The following is a 17,982-nucleotide window of genomic DNA, read 5'->3' on the forward strand; positions in this document are numbered from 1 at the left end:
CAACCAATTTGGAGTTGACATTGTACTGTTTCCTTTGTGGGAATTATCACGGGAGTATCAGTGAACGTAATGTATTTAGTACGAATTCTGACTAAAGCCAAGAGGTTATTCTTACTTTGTGGGAAGTTACAGAATATTTTTAAAAGATACTGTTGATTTACTTATAAGCACTGAACCTTTTAGTAGCTAAAACTTTAGGAGGCACCAGAGGGACACAACCAATACCAAAACACAGGGCTCCCAAAAGGCCTACAGGCCTGGCATCGCTCAGTTCCGCGCCCCTCACTGTGTCTTCTCACACATGCAGACGAGGTGCCGAGCCAACAGCCGACGATGTGTACACGGGATCCTTTGAGTTCTCGCTCACTTTGCTTTTCTTCCCTTTATTGCATTTTCCCATTACCATTTAGCCCCCTTATACCCCCTCCCCCCAGCAATCCCCACACTGTGGTCCACGTCCTCCTCCCTCTCTGCTCCATCCCTCCACCCCCAACCTCCTCCCCGCGCCGTTCGGCTCACTTTGTTTTATAAGGGATGATTTTTACGCTCAATTTCTGTAACTTAGAGATAACATTCTGAATATGTACAGAGGAATAAAATCACTTCTCCACATTTACTTAAGAAGAATAATATGTATCATGCTGGAATGATGAGAAATTCTGATTTTGAGGGAGGTGGCCGGTGGCGAGGTGGTCAATCGCAGGCTGAGCTGTGCGTGACTGTGGAGGTTGTGCCCAGACACACTTACTTCCTGCTGGGTTTTCAAGACAATCCTGCCAACATAGCCCTCTTCTGGAAACCAGCTGTTTAAAATCTGCACGATCTCTTCTTCTGGACCAACGGCTCTCTGGAACGGTTGTTTTCTGCATTCATTCTTTTCTTTAGATATAAAATATTTTTCTTCCATCAAAAAATAGTCTGTGGCAATAGGTCTGGTGTCTTGTTCAGAGGTTAGAATCTAAAGATAAAGCAAAGACAAATTTAGTGCACCTCTGAGGAGTGGGCAAAAACTAATTCAAAACACATCTTCATTTCCTGTTATGCTAAGTGAAATAAGCCAGTCAGTGAAAGACAGATACCATGTGTCTCAGTTGTACATGGAACCTAATGAACAAAATAAACTAAGGAACGCAAACGCAGGTGCAGGTACATGGAACAGACTGACAGCTGTTGGAGGGGAGGGGGCCGGGTGTGGGGACTGGATGAAAGACGGTGAAGAGACTGAGCAGGAACACGTGTGCATGGCCCATGGACTTGGACAACGGTGTGGGGACTGCCGCAGGTGGGGCTGGGTGGAGGAGGGCAAAGGGGGAAAAAGTGGGGACAACCTTAATACCATACAAATAAAATTAATTAAAAAAATCACAAGTCTATTTTCATTGTGTTCAGGTAGCTGTGATGTGCACATAAGTGGCACCTACTCTGGAGTGTGGCTCAATTCTTTCTGGAAGGTCTAAGAATTCTCTTAGGCCCCAGATGAATTGTTTGCATCCATTCTGGGCAATGACACAATGCAGTCATAATCCCCAGACATCATAACTATTTTTCTCACTGCTGGAATGAGGGCTCCTACTGAATTAAAAACTTTAGGTTTTTAAATCTATGAATTTAGCTCTCTGTAATCTTACAACACAGGACCAAGGGCAACAAACCCAGTCCAGCTTTTACCAAGATACTCTCTCCATCATCTCTAATTACATCTGATCTAAGTTCCTGGGAATTCTCCTTTCCATAGGCTCCTGACTATGGGCCTGGAGGCCTGTTTTCTTTGTTGGCTACATGATCCTGGCAGTCAAACTGAGTGGTTGAGACAGGCTGGAGGGCCAGACAGACCTGGGTCTGAAGTTTGTCTTTAATACTGGCTGTGAGGTGCTGGGCAGTATGTTTAACCTTTAGAGATTCAGTTCCCCCTCTATAAAGTGGGAACAGTATAAGTAATGAGGGGAGGCAGAATGTGCCACCCCTAAATATGTTTGGGATATTGATTATTTTAGGCTGGTTATTCTCAAGAAACGAGACTCAGAAAGAACCTTCAACCTTCCCCCTTACTGCCTAAAAAAATTTAGATGCTTCCAGAAGAGGGATAATCACAGATAATTATAATTTAATACAAACTAGTGCACAATGGGGGGAACTTAGCCATGCTCATTTGTTCAGAGTTCCCTCTATGTCCCATTGTTAAACATGGCCCAGCAGACATTTATTTACCAAACATTCCTTTTCCATCTTCATGAGAATTGCCTTCCCGGCCTTTTAGGCATCTAAGTCTATGTCTGTGTCTGTGTCTGTGTCTGTGTCTGTGTCTGTGTCTGTGTCTAAGTCTATGTCTGTGTCTGTGTCTAAGTCTGTGTCAGTGTCTGTGTCTGTGTCTGTGTCTGTGTCTAAGTCTATGTCTGTGTCTGTGTGTCTGAGTCTGTGTCTGTGTCTGTGTCTATGTCTGTGTCTGTGTCTATATAGCTCCCTCCTCTGTCCTCTGCTCTCACATTCTTATAGAACTCCCATGTGTACATACATAATAAAATTGGTTACCAGTATTTTTTCCTTTTAATCTGTCTTTTGTTAATTTGATTATTAGTTCAGCCAGAAGAACTTAGAAGGTGGGAGGAAAATTAGTTTTCTGCCTCCACAGTAACGGCCTCTTAATCTTATGATCTGTTTTATGATTCAGGCACTGGTTATCAAATATAACATGGGCACAATACGAGGACTCAATAGTCAAGGGCCATCGCACAGTCACTCTCAGTGACAAGAGGAGGCTGCCACCATCAGGCCTGGATTAAGGCAACAGCCTTCTCCTCCATACCTGTGGCTTCAGCGGCGTCTCGCTTGGAGGAAAAGAATGGATTGAGAATGGTGCGGGCAGAAGAGTCTCAGGAAGACTCTGCTCCCTTCGCCCCAGCCGTTGGTCTGCAGTGGATGCTGGGCTCTGGCAGTGACCGCTGCAGGAACTATCCAGGACGCACAGCTTCCAGGGACCAGTCAGTACAGACTCTCAGCTCCCCCCCAGTCCTGCTCTACTTCCACGTGGTTATGCATAGGGGTGACAATCAAGTTGTGGGCTGCCTTTTACGGGTGGTCCATAGAGATGCTTCCTTACTTTATATCTTCACATTTTATAGTCTCCAAAACCCCAATGGGGCTTTAAAAAAAATTTTAATCCTCACCTGAGGACATTTTTTCATGGCTTTTAGAGAGAGGAATGGGGAGAGAGACAGACAGACACAGACAGACAGACATTGATTGGCTGCCCCTTGCATGCACCCCGACAGGACTGAACCCACAACATGGGCATGTGCCCTGATGGAGAATTGAACTCGCAACCCCTCGGTCTACAAAAAGATGCTCCCACCAGCTGAGCCACACCAGCCTGGGCAACAGTGCTTTGTGATAGGAGACACAAAATTTCATAGACTGATTTAAAAAACAAAATCCCCACAAAACCAACTTGGTAGTAGCTGCTATTTCATAATGTGTGAAATTTGACACTTAAGCTGTCTTCTCTGACTCTAAGTCAATGATGATGTTGGGGAAAAGTTGGCCTGTCCATAGCACTTCCCCTCAAAGGGCAGAACTACTTACTAACATGCCTTATGTGTGGCTGATGAATGGATTTTTATCCCCCACCCATTCTATGACGCAGTTACAGTTCATCGCATGCCCTAACTTCAGAGAGAGCTCCACAGTCACTCCCTTTGGTCACTGCTCCCCTTTGCCTCCCCTCAATTAGAAGAAGAAATTTTTAAATGGGTCAAGGATAAAACAGTCTGCAAGGACATTAGGTCACTGTAGCAAGCAGGAGTGGAGTGAGCCTCTGCTGTGAGGAGGAAAGGAATCACTCCTGGGCCTGTCTTGCTCTTCTGAGTAGCTGTCTCCCTCTCTTGCTGCTCCTTGTTCTTGGCTTTCTCCCTCTTACAAGTCCTCCTGTGGGGCAGTGTTCTTGCCTGCAGAAGGCCACTGAGATCCCTGGGGGGACCCAGAGCATGAAGGGACTTGGGCCAGTTCTGCTACAGTGGCTGGGTAACAGGCTCTCGTCCTCTTGTGTTGGGCCCTCCATGCCTCTCCACATCACTAGAGGGGTAGGACCTCAAGGACTGAGATCGAGATCTAATGCCAAGGGAAGGGGGTCAGGGGGCTGTTCGACATGCAAATGAAGGCTAGAGGCTAGAGGGACAAAAGATGCCTTCATGGCCTGTAAGATCCATCCTGATGCTCTAAGTACTTGATCTGGTTCCTAGAATGACAGATTTCGTTCAGTTTGTGTGCAAATTCTAGAGGGTTAGTGGGCTCTGCATTATGAGGCCCACGTCTAGATGCAGAGGGAAACAGCACACATGGTTGGAGGACCACTCATCCTGGTCTCCATCCTTCCTGAGCCCACTGTTTTGTTATGTAGCTGAAGGATTCTTAAAAATTCCTCTCTACAGGTTAAGGTAGCTTATTCAGTGGTACCAAGATCTGTCAGGTCAGCTGTAGGGTGGATGTCAATATTGAATATCACAAAAAACAAAAGGCAAATCATCAACATAGTTACACACACGCAGGCTGAGTGTACTTACTTGTTGGAGAAGCTGCTTTGCCCTGGTGCCTCCATTTATAGAGAAAACAGTAAAGGGTTCTGGGCCTGGGACCCCATGTACCGTGACTCTGTGAGTCTGAAAACATTTTCTTTCTTCTGTAGTAAACATCTGTCAAGGAAGACCACATGGTTTCTCTTTCTTTCTCATTTTCATGCAATTTCTAGGCTGTATCCAACACCAAAGTGCTGGTCCTCAGAAGGATGCACAGGGACACGTCAATGCACACACAGAGCATCCTTTACAACCTGACCCACCCTTTGGGGTTGCAGAAGCAACAGTGCATCTCCTTTAACAGTCTAACGAGAATGTGTAGAGTATACCAACAACATATTAATTTATTTTAACAGTATCTCTTTCCATCATAACTACAAAACTGATATCATCTGAAATGTACTTTAGTCCTGACTTCTGAACTGACATTCAACAGTGTCTATTGAGTTCCATCTCTCTTGGGGGCACTAGGCTAGAATTTTGGATGGTAAGATAGTAAACAAAATATTCTGGTAAGTAAAGCACTTCCCTGAGTCCTGTGAGTCATTCTAGCAAATTACTGAACCTGAAGAGGGACTTTAGACTGGCACCTGAAGTGTGGGTTGTCTTGTGGGACTGAGCCCTTGTGGGTAGTCTTGTGGGACCTGATACTGACTCCAGGCAGAGAGAGTCAGAACTGAACTGAGAGGTGGGACAGCCAGCTGGTGCCTGAGAGTTAAAGAAATGACGTCAGAAAGGACATGAGACATTTGGTGTAAGAAGTCTTGTGAGGAAAAATGGTTCTTTCATGGCATGTTAGACTCTTCAGCTCTGGTAGGTATTGAGGGCAACCAACCCAGAATCAGGCCCCTGCCTTGACTTTTGGAAAGCATCCAATTCTGGCTCTTAAGTGCCAGGTGGCCCCAACCCTGTTTCCCGGTCTTCTGCACAAGATGGAGGTAAATACCTCCTTCCACTTTGGCCAAAGTGCTATTCTCAATCTTGGGCACACTTTGAAGGGAAAGGATGGAGAACATAGGGAAACAAGGTCTGGGACAGAGAGAGAAGGAACTGATGAGGCGAGGGAAAGAGAAGCAGAAAACAAAGCCTGAATGGTTGCAGGTGACAGTGGTCAAGCCAGCGCCATGGTAAGCCTATAAGGTGCTTTTCCAAGGGCTCTTAGGACTGTGTTGAAGGATAAGATTGATACAACAGTGATCAGACTATTAATATGTCAACAGGTCATCAATGGACATCCTATTAAATTAATTTTTAAAGAGCAGCCATAATGGAGTGAGCCAGTTTACTACAGCAGCATTGTTTATGTAAACAACCCTGTATGCCTGGAGTGAGCACAGGTCCTTTGGTTCTTGAACTTTAATGGGAAAAAGCCTTACCTGGGGACTTATTAAAACACTGATTCTGCAGCAGTGGCACTTTTTGCCAGGGTGGGGAGTGAAAGTTACGCAACAACAGCAGCACCTGGCTGCCTACCCCAACCCCGCTCACCTGACATCTGCCCCTGGACCACTGAAGAAATAAGGGATTTTCCTGGGCTAATGTAAAGCTTCTAGAAGCCCTGAATGCTTCCTAGCAGGTTTGCTTAATTAGCTCCTTTTCTAAACGTTATTTTTGGCTCACATTAAGAGTACGGCTTTGGCACTAGATGAACTTAGGTTTATAGTTAAATGACCTCAAGGGTACTTAGCTCTTACCCCCTCATCTGTAAAATGAAGATGATACTTATAGCTCTTTCATAAAGTTATTGAGAAGATTGAGTGAATTAATATATATGTAAAGTGCTTAGAAAAAGCCAAGTGTCAGCCTTTTTCTATTATTTCCATAGCTGCCCAGTTATCACTCTCTTGTATCACAAGTAAGCCTACCTTCAACATAGCAATTCCCACAAATATGCTCAGTGAAACAGAACTTAATTACCAAAGAGGCTGGCACAGTACTGCCAGAGGAGTTTTCTTCCATCCTTCTGCTGTTTATGAACAAACTAGAGATTTCTAGGACTTCATTGTGGAGATTTCTCAGCTGGAGATGCCGATATCCTGGAACAACGCAGAATTGGGAAAAGCCGTTAGCCATGCAGTGCAGAGCTCTGCCCAGACGATGCCCCAGGGAGGTTGAGAAATGATAGGCAGAAACAACACCTTACGATGGGCAGGGGGTGGCAACGGGCATGCAGCCAACTGATGCCTTGTCACCAGGCGAGTGCAGCCCCTGGGAACAGATTGGGGCACCCTAGTGGTCATTAACTTGTCTAGGAACTGTTTCTAATTTCAAGTCAAATTCAAACAAAATATAGTAGAAAGTTCTGTTCATTTTTATATATACAGTCACTGTTTTATAAATACTTTGTCTTAAAACAGCTTTAGTGATAATTCCAACCACAGAGACTTGGTTAAACGTTACAGTGTGAATACTTGTATAAGTATAAAATGGAATACTATGCATCCAGGGAAAACGATAATGTAGATGTATAGTTATTAACACAAAAAGTTGTTCACTACCTACCTTAATTAGTAAGTGAAAACCAGCAAGTTGCAAAACATTAAAGTGAGTAGGAAGCTTGTTTGTTAAAAATATATACTATATACCAATGTGAATGTATATATGGACAGAGGAATAAAGCTTGCAAAAGATATACACCAACAGTAACTATTTTGGAGAGATTAAAAAAAGGATTTATAAATTTATAAAAGATTGTTTTTGCGAAGAGGAAGGAAGATGGCAACGGAGTAGGACAGAGTGATTCCAGTTTCTGTACCCCTGGGAGAAAATCCTGGCAGATCTACTGAGGAACAGCACAATCAATCAACAGTTCCCCAGGTTTATGAAAATAAGAGACCAGAGACTGTGACGGACAGACCAGACAGCTACACACACACACACACACACACACACACACACACACACACACACAAAGGAGTACGTGGAAGCAGAGAACATCAAGATACCTGAAGGAGACTGCACCACTGAATGTCACAGGTATTCTACCACAGAAGTTCACACCATAAACCCAGGGAGTCAGAACAGATCAATTTAAGAAGCTGAGGCAAATAAGAAGAGTCTCACAAACAATGGGAAGACAAAGAAACAATCCCCAAATGAAAGAAAAGGAGGAAGCCTCAGAAAGAATGTTAGATGAAATAGAGGCAAGTCAACTACCAGATATTGAATTCAAAGCACTGCTTATCAGGAAATTGAAAGAACTCACAATGAGCTACGAGAAACTACAGGGGAGCTACATAAACTCACCGAAAACTATATCAACATGGAGAAGTACATAGAAACTATCAGCAAAGGCCAAGAGGAAATGAAGAATACAATCTCTGAACTGAAGAACACAATAGAAGGAATTAAAAGCAGGATCGATGAAGCAAAAGATCAGACCAGCGAGTTGGAGGACAAAGTAGAAAAAAAACTCCCAGAAACATCAAGGAAAGGAAAAGAGGCTCAGAAAAAATGAAGAGGGATTAAGAGAAATGCAAGACAATATGAAATGTAACAATATCCGAATAATAGGAATACCAGAAGAAGAAGGAGAAGAACAAGAAAAAGGGAGAGAAAACCTATTTGAAAAAGTAATGATGGTATACTTCCCTAATTTGATGAGAGAAAAAAATCACACAAATCCAGGAATCACAGAGAGTCCCAATCAAGAGGAACTCAAAGAGGCCCACTTCAAGACACATCATCATTAAAATGGCAAAATTCCAAGACAAACAGAGAATCTTAAAGGCAGCAAGGGAGAAAAAGAAGTAACATACGAGGGAGCCCCAATAAGGTTAGCTACTGACTTCTCAATGAAAATACTCCAAGCAAGAAGAGAATGGCAAGAAATATTCCAAGTAATGAGAACTAGAGGCCTACAACCAAGGCTACTTTACCCAGCAAGGCTCTCAATCAAGATAGAAGGCCAAATAAAGAACTTCCAAGACAAAAGAAGTCTAAAAGAATATGCCTCCACCAAACCAGCTCTACAAGAAATACTAAAAGGACTGCTTTAAGGAAAGGAAAGAAAAGAGAGAGATAGAGAGGAACACAGGTACAAAAATGGCAATGAATAAGTACCTATCAATAATAACATTAAACATAAATGAATTAAATGCCCCAATGAAAAGACACAGAATAGCTGAATGGATAAGAAAGCATGACCCACACATATGCTGCCTACAAGAGACCCACCTCAGGACAAAAGACCTACACAGACTAAAAGTGAAGGGTTGGAAACAAATTCTCCAAGCAAACAGACAGGAAAAATAAAATTTGGGGTAGCAATACCCATATCAGACAAAATGGACTTCAGAAAAAGGGCCATAAAGAGAGACCCAGAAGGTCACTTCATAATACTCAAGGGAAGAATCCACCAAGAAGACATTAACATCGTAAATATATATGCACCCAACACAGGAGCACCCAAATATATCAAGAAAATCTTAGAGGACTTCAAGAAAGATATTGACAGCAAAACAATTATAGGGGATTTTAACACCCCACTGTCAAAATTGAACAGATCCTCCAAACAAAATATCAACAAAGATATTGTGGCATTAAACAACACCCTAGATGAAATGGACTTAACTGATACATACAGAGCCCTTCATCCAAAGAAGCTAAATACACATTCTTTTCAAATGCACATGGAACATTTTCCAAGATAGACCACATGATAGGACACAAAACAAGCCTCAACAAATTCAAGAAAATTGAAATCATACCAAGCATTTCCTCCGACCACAAGGGACTGAAATTAAAAACCAACCCCAAAAGCAAAAACCCAAAACACTCAATATCATGGAGACTGAATGGCATGCTATTAAATAACAAATGGGTCAAGAATGAAATTAGGGAAGAAATAAAAAAAATTCTGGAAACAAATGAAAATGATTGCACAACAACCCAAAACTTATGCGACACAGCCAAGGCAGTCCTGAGAGGGAAGTTCATAGCAATACAGGCCTATTTAAAAAAGATAGAAACATTTCAAACAAACAACCTAACACTATGCCTGCAAGAACTCAAGGAACAACAACAAAGATAGCCCAGAGCAAGTAGAAGGAAGGAAATAACCAAGATCAGAGCATAACTAAATGACATAGAAACTAAAAGCACAATTGTAAAGATCTTGAATCCAGGAGCTGTTTTTTTGAAAAGATAAACAAAATCCACAAGCCTTTAAGTAGGCTCATCAAGAAAAGAAAAGAGAGGACCCAAATAAACACAATCTGAAATGAAAGAGGAGAGATTACAACTGATACCACAGAAAGAGAAGGGATTGTAAGAAATTACTATGAAGAACTGTATGCCAAGAAATTTGAAAACCTAGGTGAAATGGACAAATTTCTAGAAAAATATAATCTTCCAAAATTCAATGAAGAAAAAGCATAAAACCTGAACAGACCAATAACAGCAGATGAAATCGAAGCAGTAATCAAAGCACTCCCTACACACAAAAGCCCTGGACCAGATGGTTTCACAGGAGAATTCTACAAAGCATTTAAGGAAGAGCTAACTCCTATCCTTCACAGACCATTCCATAAAATCCAAAATGATGGAAGACTCCCAAACTCTTTTCATGAAGCCAGCATCATTCTAATCCCAAAACCAGATAAAGACACAACAAACAAAAAAAACTTCAGGCCAATATTGCTGATGAACATAGATGCTAAAATCCTCAACAAAATATTGGCAAATTGCATCCAACAATATATCAAAAAGACCATACACTGTGACCAAGTGGGATTCATCCCAGGGATGCAAGCATGGTTCAACATTCACAAATCAGTAAATGTAATACATCACATAAACAAAAGCAAAGACAAAAACCACATGATCATATCAATAGATGCAGAAAAAGCTTTTGATAAGGTACAACACCCATTTCTGATAAAAACACTCAGCAAAGTGGGAATACAGGGAGCATTCCTTAATATAATAAAGGCCATATATGAGAGACCTAAAGCCAACATCATACTCAATGGGCAAAAACTAAAATCCTTTCCACTGAGATCAGGAACAAGACAAGGTTGTCCACGTTCACCACTTCTATTCAATATAGTATTGGAAGTTTTAGCCACAGTGATCAGACAAGAAAAGGAAATAAAAGGCATCCAAATCAGAAAGGAGGAAACAAAACTGTCCTTTTTTTGCAGATGACATGATAGTAGTATAAATGGAAAACCCTATAGACTCTACCCCAAAACTGCTCAACTTAATAAATAAATTTGGCAAAACAGCAGGATACAAAGTCAATATCCAGAAATCAAAGGCATTTTTGTGTACCAACAATGAAACAGCAGAAGCAGAAATCAGGAAAAAAATCCCATTTGATATAGCAAAAAGAAAAATAAAATACCTAGGAATAAACTTAACCAAGGATGTAAAATACCTCTATGCAGAAAACTCCACAACAGTGAAGAAAGAAATCAAGGAAGACACAAACAAATGGAAACATATACCATGTTCATGGATTGGAAGAATTAACATCATCAAAATGTCCATACTACCCAAAGCAATTTACAGATTCCATGCAATACCTATTAAAGTACCAATGACATGCTTCACAGATGTAGAACACTTCAAAAATTTATATGGAACCATAAATGACCCTGAATAGCAGCTGCAATTTTGAGAAAGAAGAGCAAAGTAGGAGGGATCATAATACCTGACACCAAACTGTATTACATGGCCACTATAATCAAAACAGCCTGGTACTGGCATAAAAACAGGCACATAGACCAATGGAACAGAACAGAGAGCCCAGAAATAAACCCAAGTCTCTATGGGCAACTAATATTTGACAAAGGGGACAATGACATAAAATAGAGTAAAAATAGCCTCTTCAACACATGGTGTTGGGAGAACTGGACAGCCACGTGCGAAAAAATGAAACTTGAGCACCACTTACACCATACACCAAAATATATTCAAGGTGAATAGAAGACTTAAATATAAGCCGAAACACCATTAAAATCCTAGAGGAGAAAATTGGCAGGAAAATTTCAGAAATTTCACACAGCAACATTTTTACTGATATGTCCCCTAGAGCAAGGGACATAAAGAAAAGAATAAACAAATGGGATCTCATCAAAACTAAAAGCTTGTGCATGGCTAAAGAACACAGTATTAAGATAAAAAGAGAAGCAACTGTTTGGGAAAACATATTTGCCAATGATACCTCAAACCAGGGTTTAATCTCCAAAATATACAAAGAACTTACATGGCTCCACTCTAAGAAGACAACCAACCCAATTAAAAAGTGGGCAAAGGACTTGAACAGACACTTCTCCAAGGAGGACATACAGAGGAACCAAAGACACATGAAAAGATGCTCAATATTACTAGCTATCAGAGAGATGAAAATTAAAACCACAATGAGATACCACTTTACACCAGTCAGGATGGCCATCATAAACAAAGCAACAAACAACAAATTTTGGAGAGGTTGTGGGGAAAAGGGGACCCTAGTTCACTGTTGGTGGGATTACAGACTGGTACAACCACTGTAAAAAACAGTATGGAATTTTCTAAGAAAACTAAAAATGAACATGCCTTTTGACTCAGCAATTCCACTATTAGGAGTATATCCTAGGAACCCTGAAACACCAATCCTAAAGAACCTATGCACCCCAATGTTCATAGCAGCACAATTTACAATAGCCAAGAGCTGGAAGGAACCTAGATGCCCATCAGTAAATGAATGGATCAAAAAACTATGGTACATATACACAATGGAATTCTATGCAGCAGAAAGAAAGAAGGAGCTCCTACCCTTTGCAACAGCATGGATGAAACTGGAAAGCATTATGCTGAGTGAAATAAGCCAGGTGCTGAAAGATAAATACCATATGATCTCACTGTTAACGGGAACCTAAACAACAAAACATACAAGCAGGAAAAATATGACCAAAGACACTGAAATACAGAACAGGCTGACAGTGACCAGAGGGGAGAGGGGAGAGAATTTCAGAGGAAAAGGGGAAGGATTCACAGGAACAAGTATAAAGGACACATGGACAAAAACTAAGGCGGGCGGGGGCAATGGTAGGGAGGTGGGGAGCACTGGGGGGGTGGGTAGGGTTGGGAGTATAAGACAAAACTGTACTTGAACAATAATTAAATAAATCTAAAAAATATTGTTTTTGCTTCTCATACTTTCTCACATTTTTGTAAAACTGTTATGGGCTAAACTGTGTCCTAGAATTCATAAGTTGAAACTCTAATATCCAGTGACCTCAGAATGTGTCTATACCTGGACATAGGACCTTTAAAGAGGTGATGAAATTAAAATGGATCTTCACCGGGGGCCCCATCCAGAAGGATGTGTCTCTGTAAGAAGAGGAGATCAGCACCCAGAGAGAGACACCACATGCTAAGCACAGGGACTGAGGGATGACCACGTCCCACCATGAGGACACAGTGGGAAGGCAGCATCCACAAGCTAAGGTGGCAGACTTCAGAAAAAAAGCCAAACCTGCTGACACCCTGATCTTAGACTTCTAGCTTCCAGAACTACGAGAAGATAAAATTTCAGTTGCCAAAGCCACCCAGTCTGTGGCACTTTGGCATGACAGTCCGAGCTCACTGATCAGTGACCATGTACTACTTGCATAATGGAGAGGAGAGACAGGAAGGGACCAAAATGTATGGGACCATCACAGGTCTGCGGAGCTCGGAGGCTGGCAGCCTGAGCGTGGCTGTGGGAGGATGTATGCACTAGAACGCAGGTACTCAAAGTAGACCAACAGGGCCAGCACTCTGGGAGTTTGTTCAAGATGCAGAATCTCAAGCCCCGCCCCAGATCCCCCTGCCCCCTTCCCCCCGCACCAGAGCCTGCATTTTATTACTAAGAAGAGCCTCAGGAACTCCCATGCACACCAGACTTTAACAGGATGTGCCCAGACGGTCTGGACAGGTGCAACTGGAAGAAAGTCCCTGCAGGTCCACCGCTAAGCCAACCCACCAGCCAGCAGTCTCGGCCACTGCTCGGGATTCTGCATCCTCCCTGTTCTACCCCTAACACCCAGCCCTGGCTTCTGACACTGCACCTTTGCCAGGCACTGACTCGAGTCTCGGCCCACTGAGCCACTGCTACATCTCACACTCCCCTCCTCTTGGTTTCTTCTCCTCACTTCAGTCTCTCTGCTTTAGAGGCACCAGGGGTGCAGAGGGTGCAATTTGGGAAGGGATGTGGGGAGTGAGAGCCAACCACCACTGCTCCTGACATCAGCAGTGGTGGGGGAGGCGTATTTCCTAAGGAGTGTTGTTATTACCTCGGATTTTAGGGTAATGTAAAAGAAAAACTTGTTCTGAGATGCACTTAAACAGTGCTCAGGATTGTATTCTTTCTATCTGCCTCTTAATTTTAACTTTTTAGTATAAAAAATCCAAACTATAGGAAAGTAGAGAGAAGAGCTCTGGGACATCCGTCATGCAGCTGCAGTCATTATTAACCTCATGACAATGCTATTATTCTACCTCGTTTTAAAGCCTTGAGTGGAATGATTCTCTGAGCAGTGACTGCTGAACTATTGTTTTCCACGACTGCAAAACGAAGGAACACAAGGTCTTCGAAGTAAACCCGGAAGAAGAACTGCTCATTCCACATGGGGTTCAGAGTGTTTCGATGGATGGGCTTCGTGCGGAAGTGGCAGCTGTCCAGCGGCATGCCCAGGACGTCAACCTCGATACACGGGCTTCCCGTGCTGTTACTTGGGCACACATTCTGACCAGAGACAACCTGAGGGAGGACACGAGGATCAACGTCACCAAAGATAAAAAGGAAACAAAGGCACCCTCTGCTCCTCACTGCTTCCCTACACAAAGAACACTCTGGAATGGATGAGGGAGATGATTAATAAACGGCTAAACAAAAAAGGGAAGCGATTGTAGTCAGGCGACCCCATGGCTGGAGTCATGGGAAAGGCTTATTTTGTCACCTCACTGATCTGTGACCTTCTGACCACCAAAATGTTCAAGTATCTCCAAAACTAGCAATTAAGTTTCTGAAGAAGGAGAGAGAAAAGGAGGGAGGCCTTAAAGCGACTTAAGCACAAATTTGTTATGAACGTTCTGTTCAAGATGTTTTAGGTATACATGTTGTAACTTCAAAGTCATTTTCTTGCATACTTTAGTTTAGCAGCAAGTCACAGGAAACACTGTTAAAAATTAATTCATAGCCTTCTGTTAGCAGATGGAACTCTACTCGAGTCTACCTAGGATGGTCAACAGAAGAGGGGCCCATGCCCTAGTCTTAGGGAAAGAGACAAGAAGTTGAGATGGAAGGAAGGAAGATCTGGGAGTCAGTTCTCCCAGGCATCCGAGGTGTCGTGAGTGGAGGCAGTTTGGCCTTCTTCCTCTGGAGTTAAATGGACAAGCTGTAAAGTTGGACAGAAGAGATCACCTCACTCCTTGCTGTCACCCATCCAGTGGGCTTTTCCTCTGTCTGCTAAGAGGCAGAGGAGAAAAGAATGGGCAAATAATGTTGAGTGTTGAGCTACCTGGGGCTGTGGTTAAGAGCAGTCTGTAGGGTTTTGACATTTAGCTAAGCAGGCAATGAAAGGACTAAGGAAAGGCACAGGAATGATAAACTTTAAACTGCGAGGAAAGGTATTTGTAATTGATTTGTATACTGATAGCTGTTTCATCTTCTAAGAGCCTGTTACAGGTTAAGATGACCTGCTCTAACAAGGAGCTCAACTTCTAGGGCAGGCGCTCAGGGATGACTCCGGGGGCGCTGGAGGACAGGGTGGCCTTCGTCAGTGTGCGAGTGACGCAGGGAGCTGGTAACTCCACCTGCCAGGCACTGGCAAAGACATATCTTGGTGGTGGCATTCCTAAACCACAGCCACAGCTTTTAATAGGCAAAGAAATCCTTTTGGGGACTAAATCTGCATGAGCCAAACTGCTCATGAGAACTCTGTAATGCCTTGAACTCAAAACTAGTTCGTATTCAGCAAGGCGGAAGCACCTTGCTACTTCTGATGACAGGGGCCACACTTACAGTTAAAGAGTAGACGGTGGGCTCCATGTTGTCCAGGTCTCTTTCCAAGGGAGAAAACTTCTGGTACATGGGACAGTTCTTGTCCCACAGAACTGGGGGTTTCAAAACATAGCCACAGCCACCATTGGCCTCGAACATGGCAGCATTTAAGTGCAAAGGGAGATCTGCAAAACAAAGTCAATATTGCCTGTTACTTTGTCACTTGTAAATGCGAAGTTCAAGAGAACTTTGTGTTGATTTTCCCTAAGCTTAAGCATGAAGAAAAGGTGACCATCCACTTATCCCATAGCCTGATGGAGTGGCTGTGTGCCTGGTTGGGTTGGGCCCCAGAGATACAACAGGCAACAAGACACCAAGTCCCTGTCTTCATGGAGCTCAGTTTATGGGATAAACCCAGCATTCTCACCCCAACCCAGGTTCCACCACTTAAAAAACTCCTTTGGCAAATAAAAATTTACAACACCCATCCAAAAAATATCTTTGACATACATCATTTTATACTGACTCTTAGAAAGGAATAATAAAAGCATTTTCTTATCCCCATATGCTAAACCATGCAGATAACTGTATGACCAATTCTTGCTTTTGCAAGTATAAGATAAAATCTCAATAATCCAAGAAAGACTGGGAGAAGAGCCAGAGAAATATATTTTTCCATGAAATCTCAATTTCAACTCATATATTACAACACTTATACCTCTTTTTTAATTGTAGTTAAATAGGAAAAAACACTATCATCACATGTGATTCACATCATGTCCACGATCCCCTCTGTCGTAAACTCTGGGAACCCTCACGGCGGCTTCCAGTCTTCCCTGGCCGGATTTCACTTGGCCCAGTTCTGTGCTGCACGATGGGATTCCTGCCCTGTTTCGGGCTCTTACACACTCGAATGCTCATCTGATTGCGCAAGTCTGTATGGAGGTTGCCCAAATGAACAGCGAGTTTATGAGACACACCTGACAAATATTCCCTCTGATAGATTCCTTCCATGTGCAGACTAAATTTTGCTACATGGACCGACATCAAGGGAAAGTGTGGTAAGCATCACGGAAAAATATGCAGTTGGCCTCCACGTGTCTCGTGAGTAAAACCTGTCTGTGTATGTGGAGTTGGCCAGGATTGTGTGCAGGACTTCTTGGGGTAAGATGTCTTAGACCTGTGAAAGCCACTTGGGCTCGGTCTCCTTACATATAAAATCAGTGCACTGGACCCTGTGTCTCCGGCCCCTTCCAGTCCTGAAGGGACTGATTCACTGAGGCTGACTGTCTTGCCTGCAGTAAGAAGAGAATTCTTTTCCCAGGCTACTTGGTGACAGAGGAACACAGACTTGGGCTGGGATGGCTGGGATAGCTGAGTGAGTGAAGCAACTAGCTCATGCAGAGTTGAGGAATGTGAGCTGGTTGTATGTTACTGAAAACTGTAGCAGTTCACACATACTACACTCTTCTAAGGTACCCATTCTAAGCACTTTAATGGTATTAATGCTTCCCAATAACCCATGAAGTGTTCTCCTTTTTATAGATGAGGAAATTGAGGCACAAGAAATGAAAGAACCCAAAGCACACTGTTAGTAAGAAGGGGGTGCTGGGGTTCAAGCCCTGACAGCCTACCCCATAGTTCCCAATCTTAACAGCCGAATCACATAATGTATCATAAATGAGATAATGTGAGTCCCTACCCAGCATTTGGCACATAGAAGGTCTTGAGAAACAGGGGCTGTTAGGTTATGATTATGATGTCAACACCTGTTTGGGTTTGAAGTCTGACTTCATGAAGTCTGTGTCTATCTTGTGGCTTTCTAAAGCTTTAAAGCACTTTTTGTTTACTACAATTGCATCTAGAAATGCAATAGGTAAAACAGATCCAGGTGGAGCTGCTCAGTTTGAAATAAAGGTGGGACATCACATCTAGCCCTCCTACACAGCCTAGGGTGGTTCCAGGATTTCATCTGGGGCTATAGGTTTAAAACCCCTGTTGTAACCAAGTGAAAGAGTGTGCAAGAATCCGTGTCACACGATACCCCTCTCAGTCCTGCATGTGATGGCAGATCAGCCATAGCATTGCTTTTATGATCTTCTATTAATTTTAAAGTCCTGTGTTAGTTAGACACCATTCCTGTAATAATTATGCCTATACTTGGGGGCTGGAAAAATCATTGCAAAGAATTTGACAATCATTCAAGAAAGCATGTTAAATACTAACAGAAGCTTTTGTTTGACTGGGGCCACATGTCTATACACTTGTCAGTCTTGGGACACCCGGCAGAAACTGTTCTGCCCTGAAGGAAAGAACATTGAGTGAGGGATGGCTGCCAGCAACAAGCAGGGCTTGCATACCAGGCTCAAGTCAGTTTCCAAACGCAAGAGTAGGTTTTACTGAGTGTAGACTGGGCTATTCCTGGTTCCGGACCACTGCAGC

General features: G+C 42.9%; 1 protein-coding gene across 3 annotated transcripts in view; it reads right to left on the bottom strand.

The window, feature by feature from the left end:
• Window positions 1-17,982, bottom strand: part of PLCE1 (phospholipase C epsilon 1) — a 353,887-nt gene that overhangs the window by 16,783 nt on the left and 319,122 nt on the right. For all 3 annotated transcript variants that reach the window (XM_037143005.2, XM_037143006.2, XM_037143003.2), the window contains 5 exons: window positions 15,562-15,725; window positions 14,037-14,298; window positions 6,486-6,604; window positions 4,557-4,685; window positions 749-958 (listed from right to left, as the gene is read on the bottom strand). In XM_037143005.2, the coding sequence (XP_036998900.2) occupies window positions 749-958; window positions 4,557-4,685; window positions 6,486-6,604; window positions 14,037-14,298; window positions 15,562-15,725 (884 nt within the window). The remainder of the gene's footprint in view (window positions 1-748; window positions 959-4,556; window positions 4,686-6,485; window positions 6,605-14,036; window positions 14,299-15,561; window positions 15,726-17,982) is intronic.

This window comes from Artibeus jamaicensis, unplaced genomic scaffold, assembly GCF_021234435.1.
Source record: "Artibeus jamaicensis isolate MK-2021 breed Jamaican fruit bat unplaced genomic scaffold, CSHL_Jam_final contig_332, whole genome shotgun sequence".
Lineage (NCBI taxonomy): Eukaryota > Metazoa > Chordata > Mammalia > Chiroptera > Phyllostomidae > Artibeus > Artibeus jamaicensis.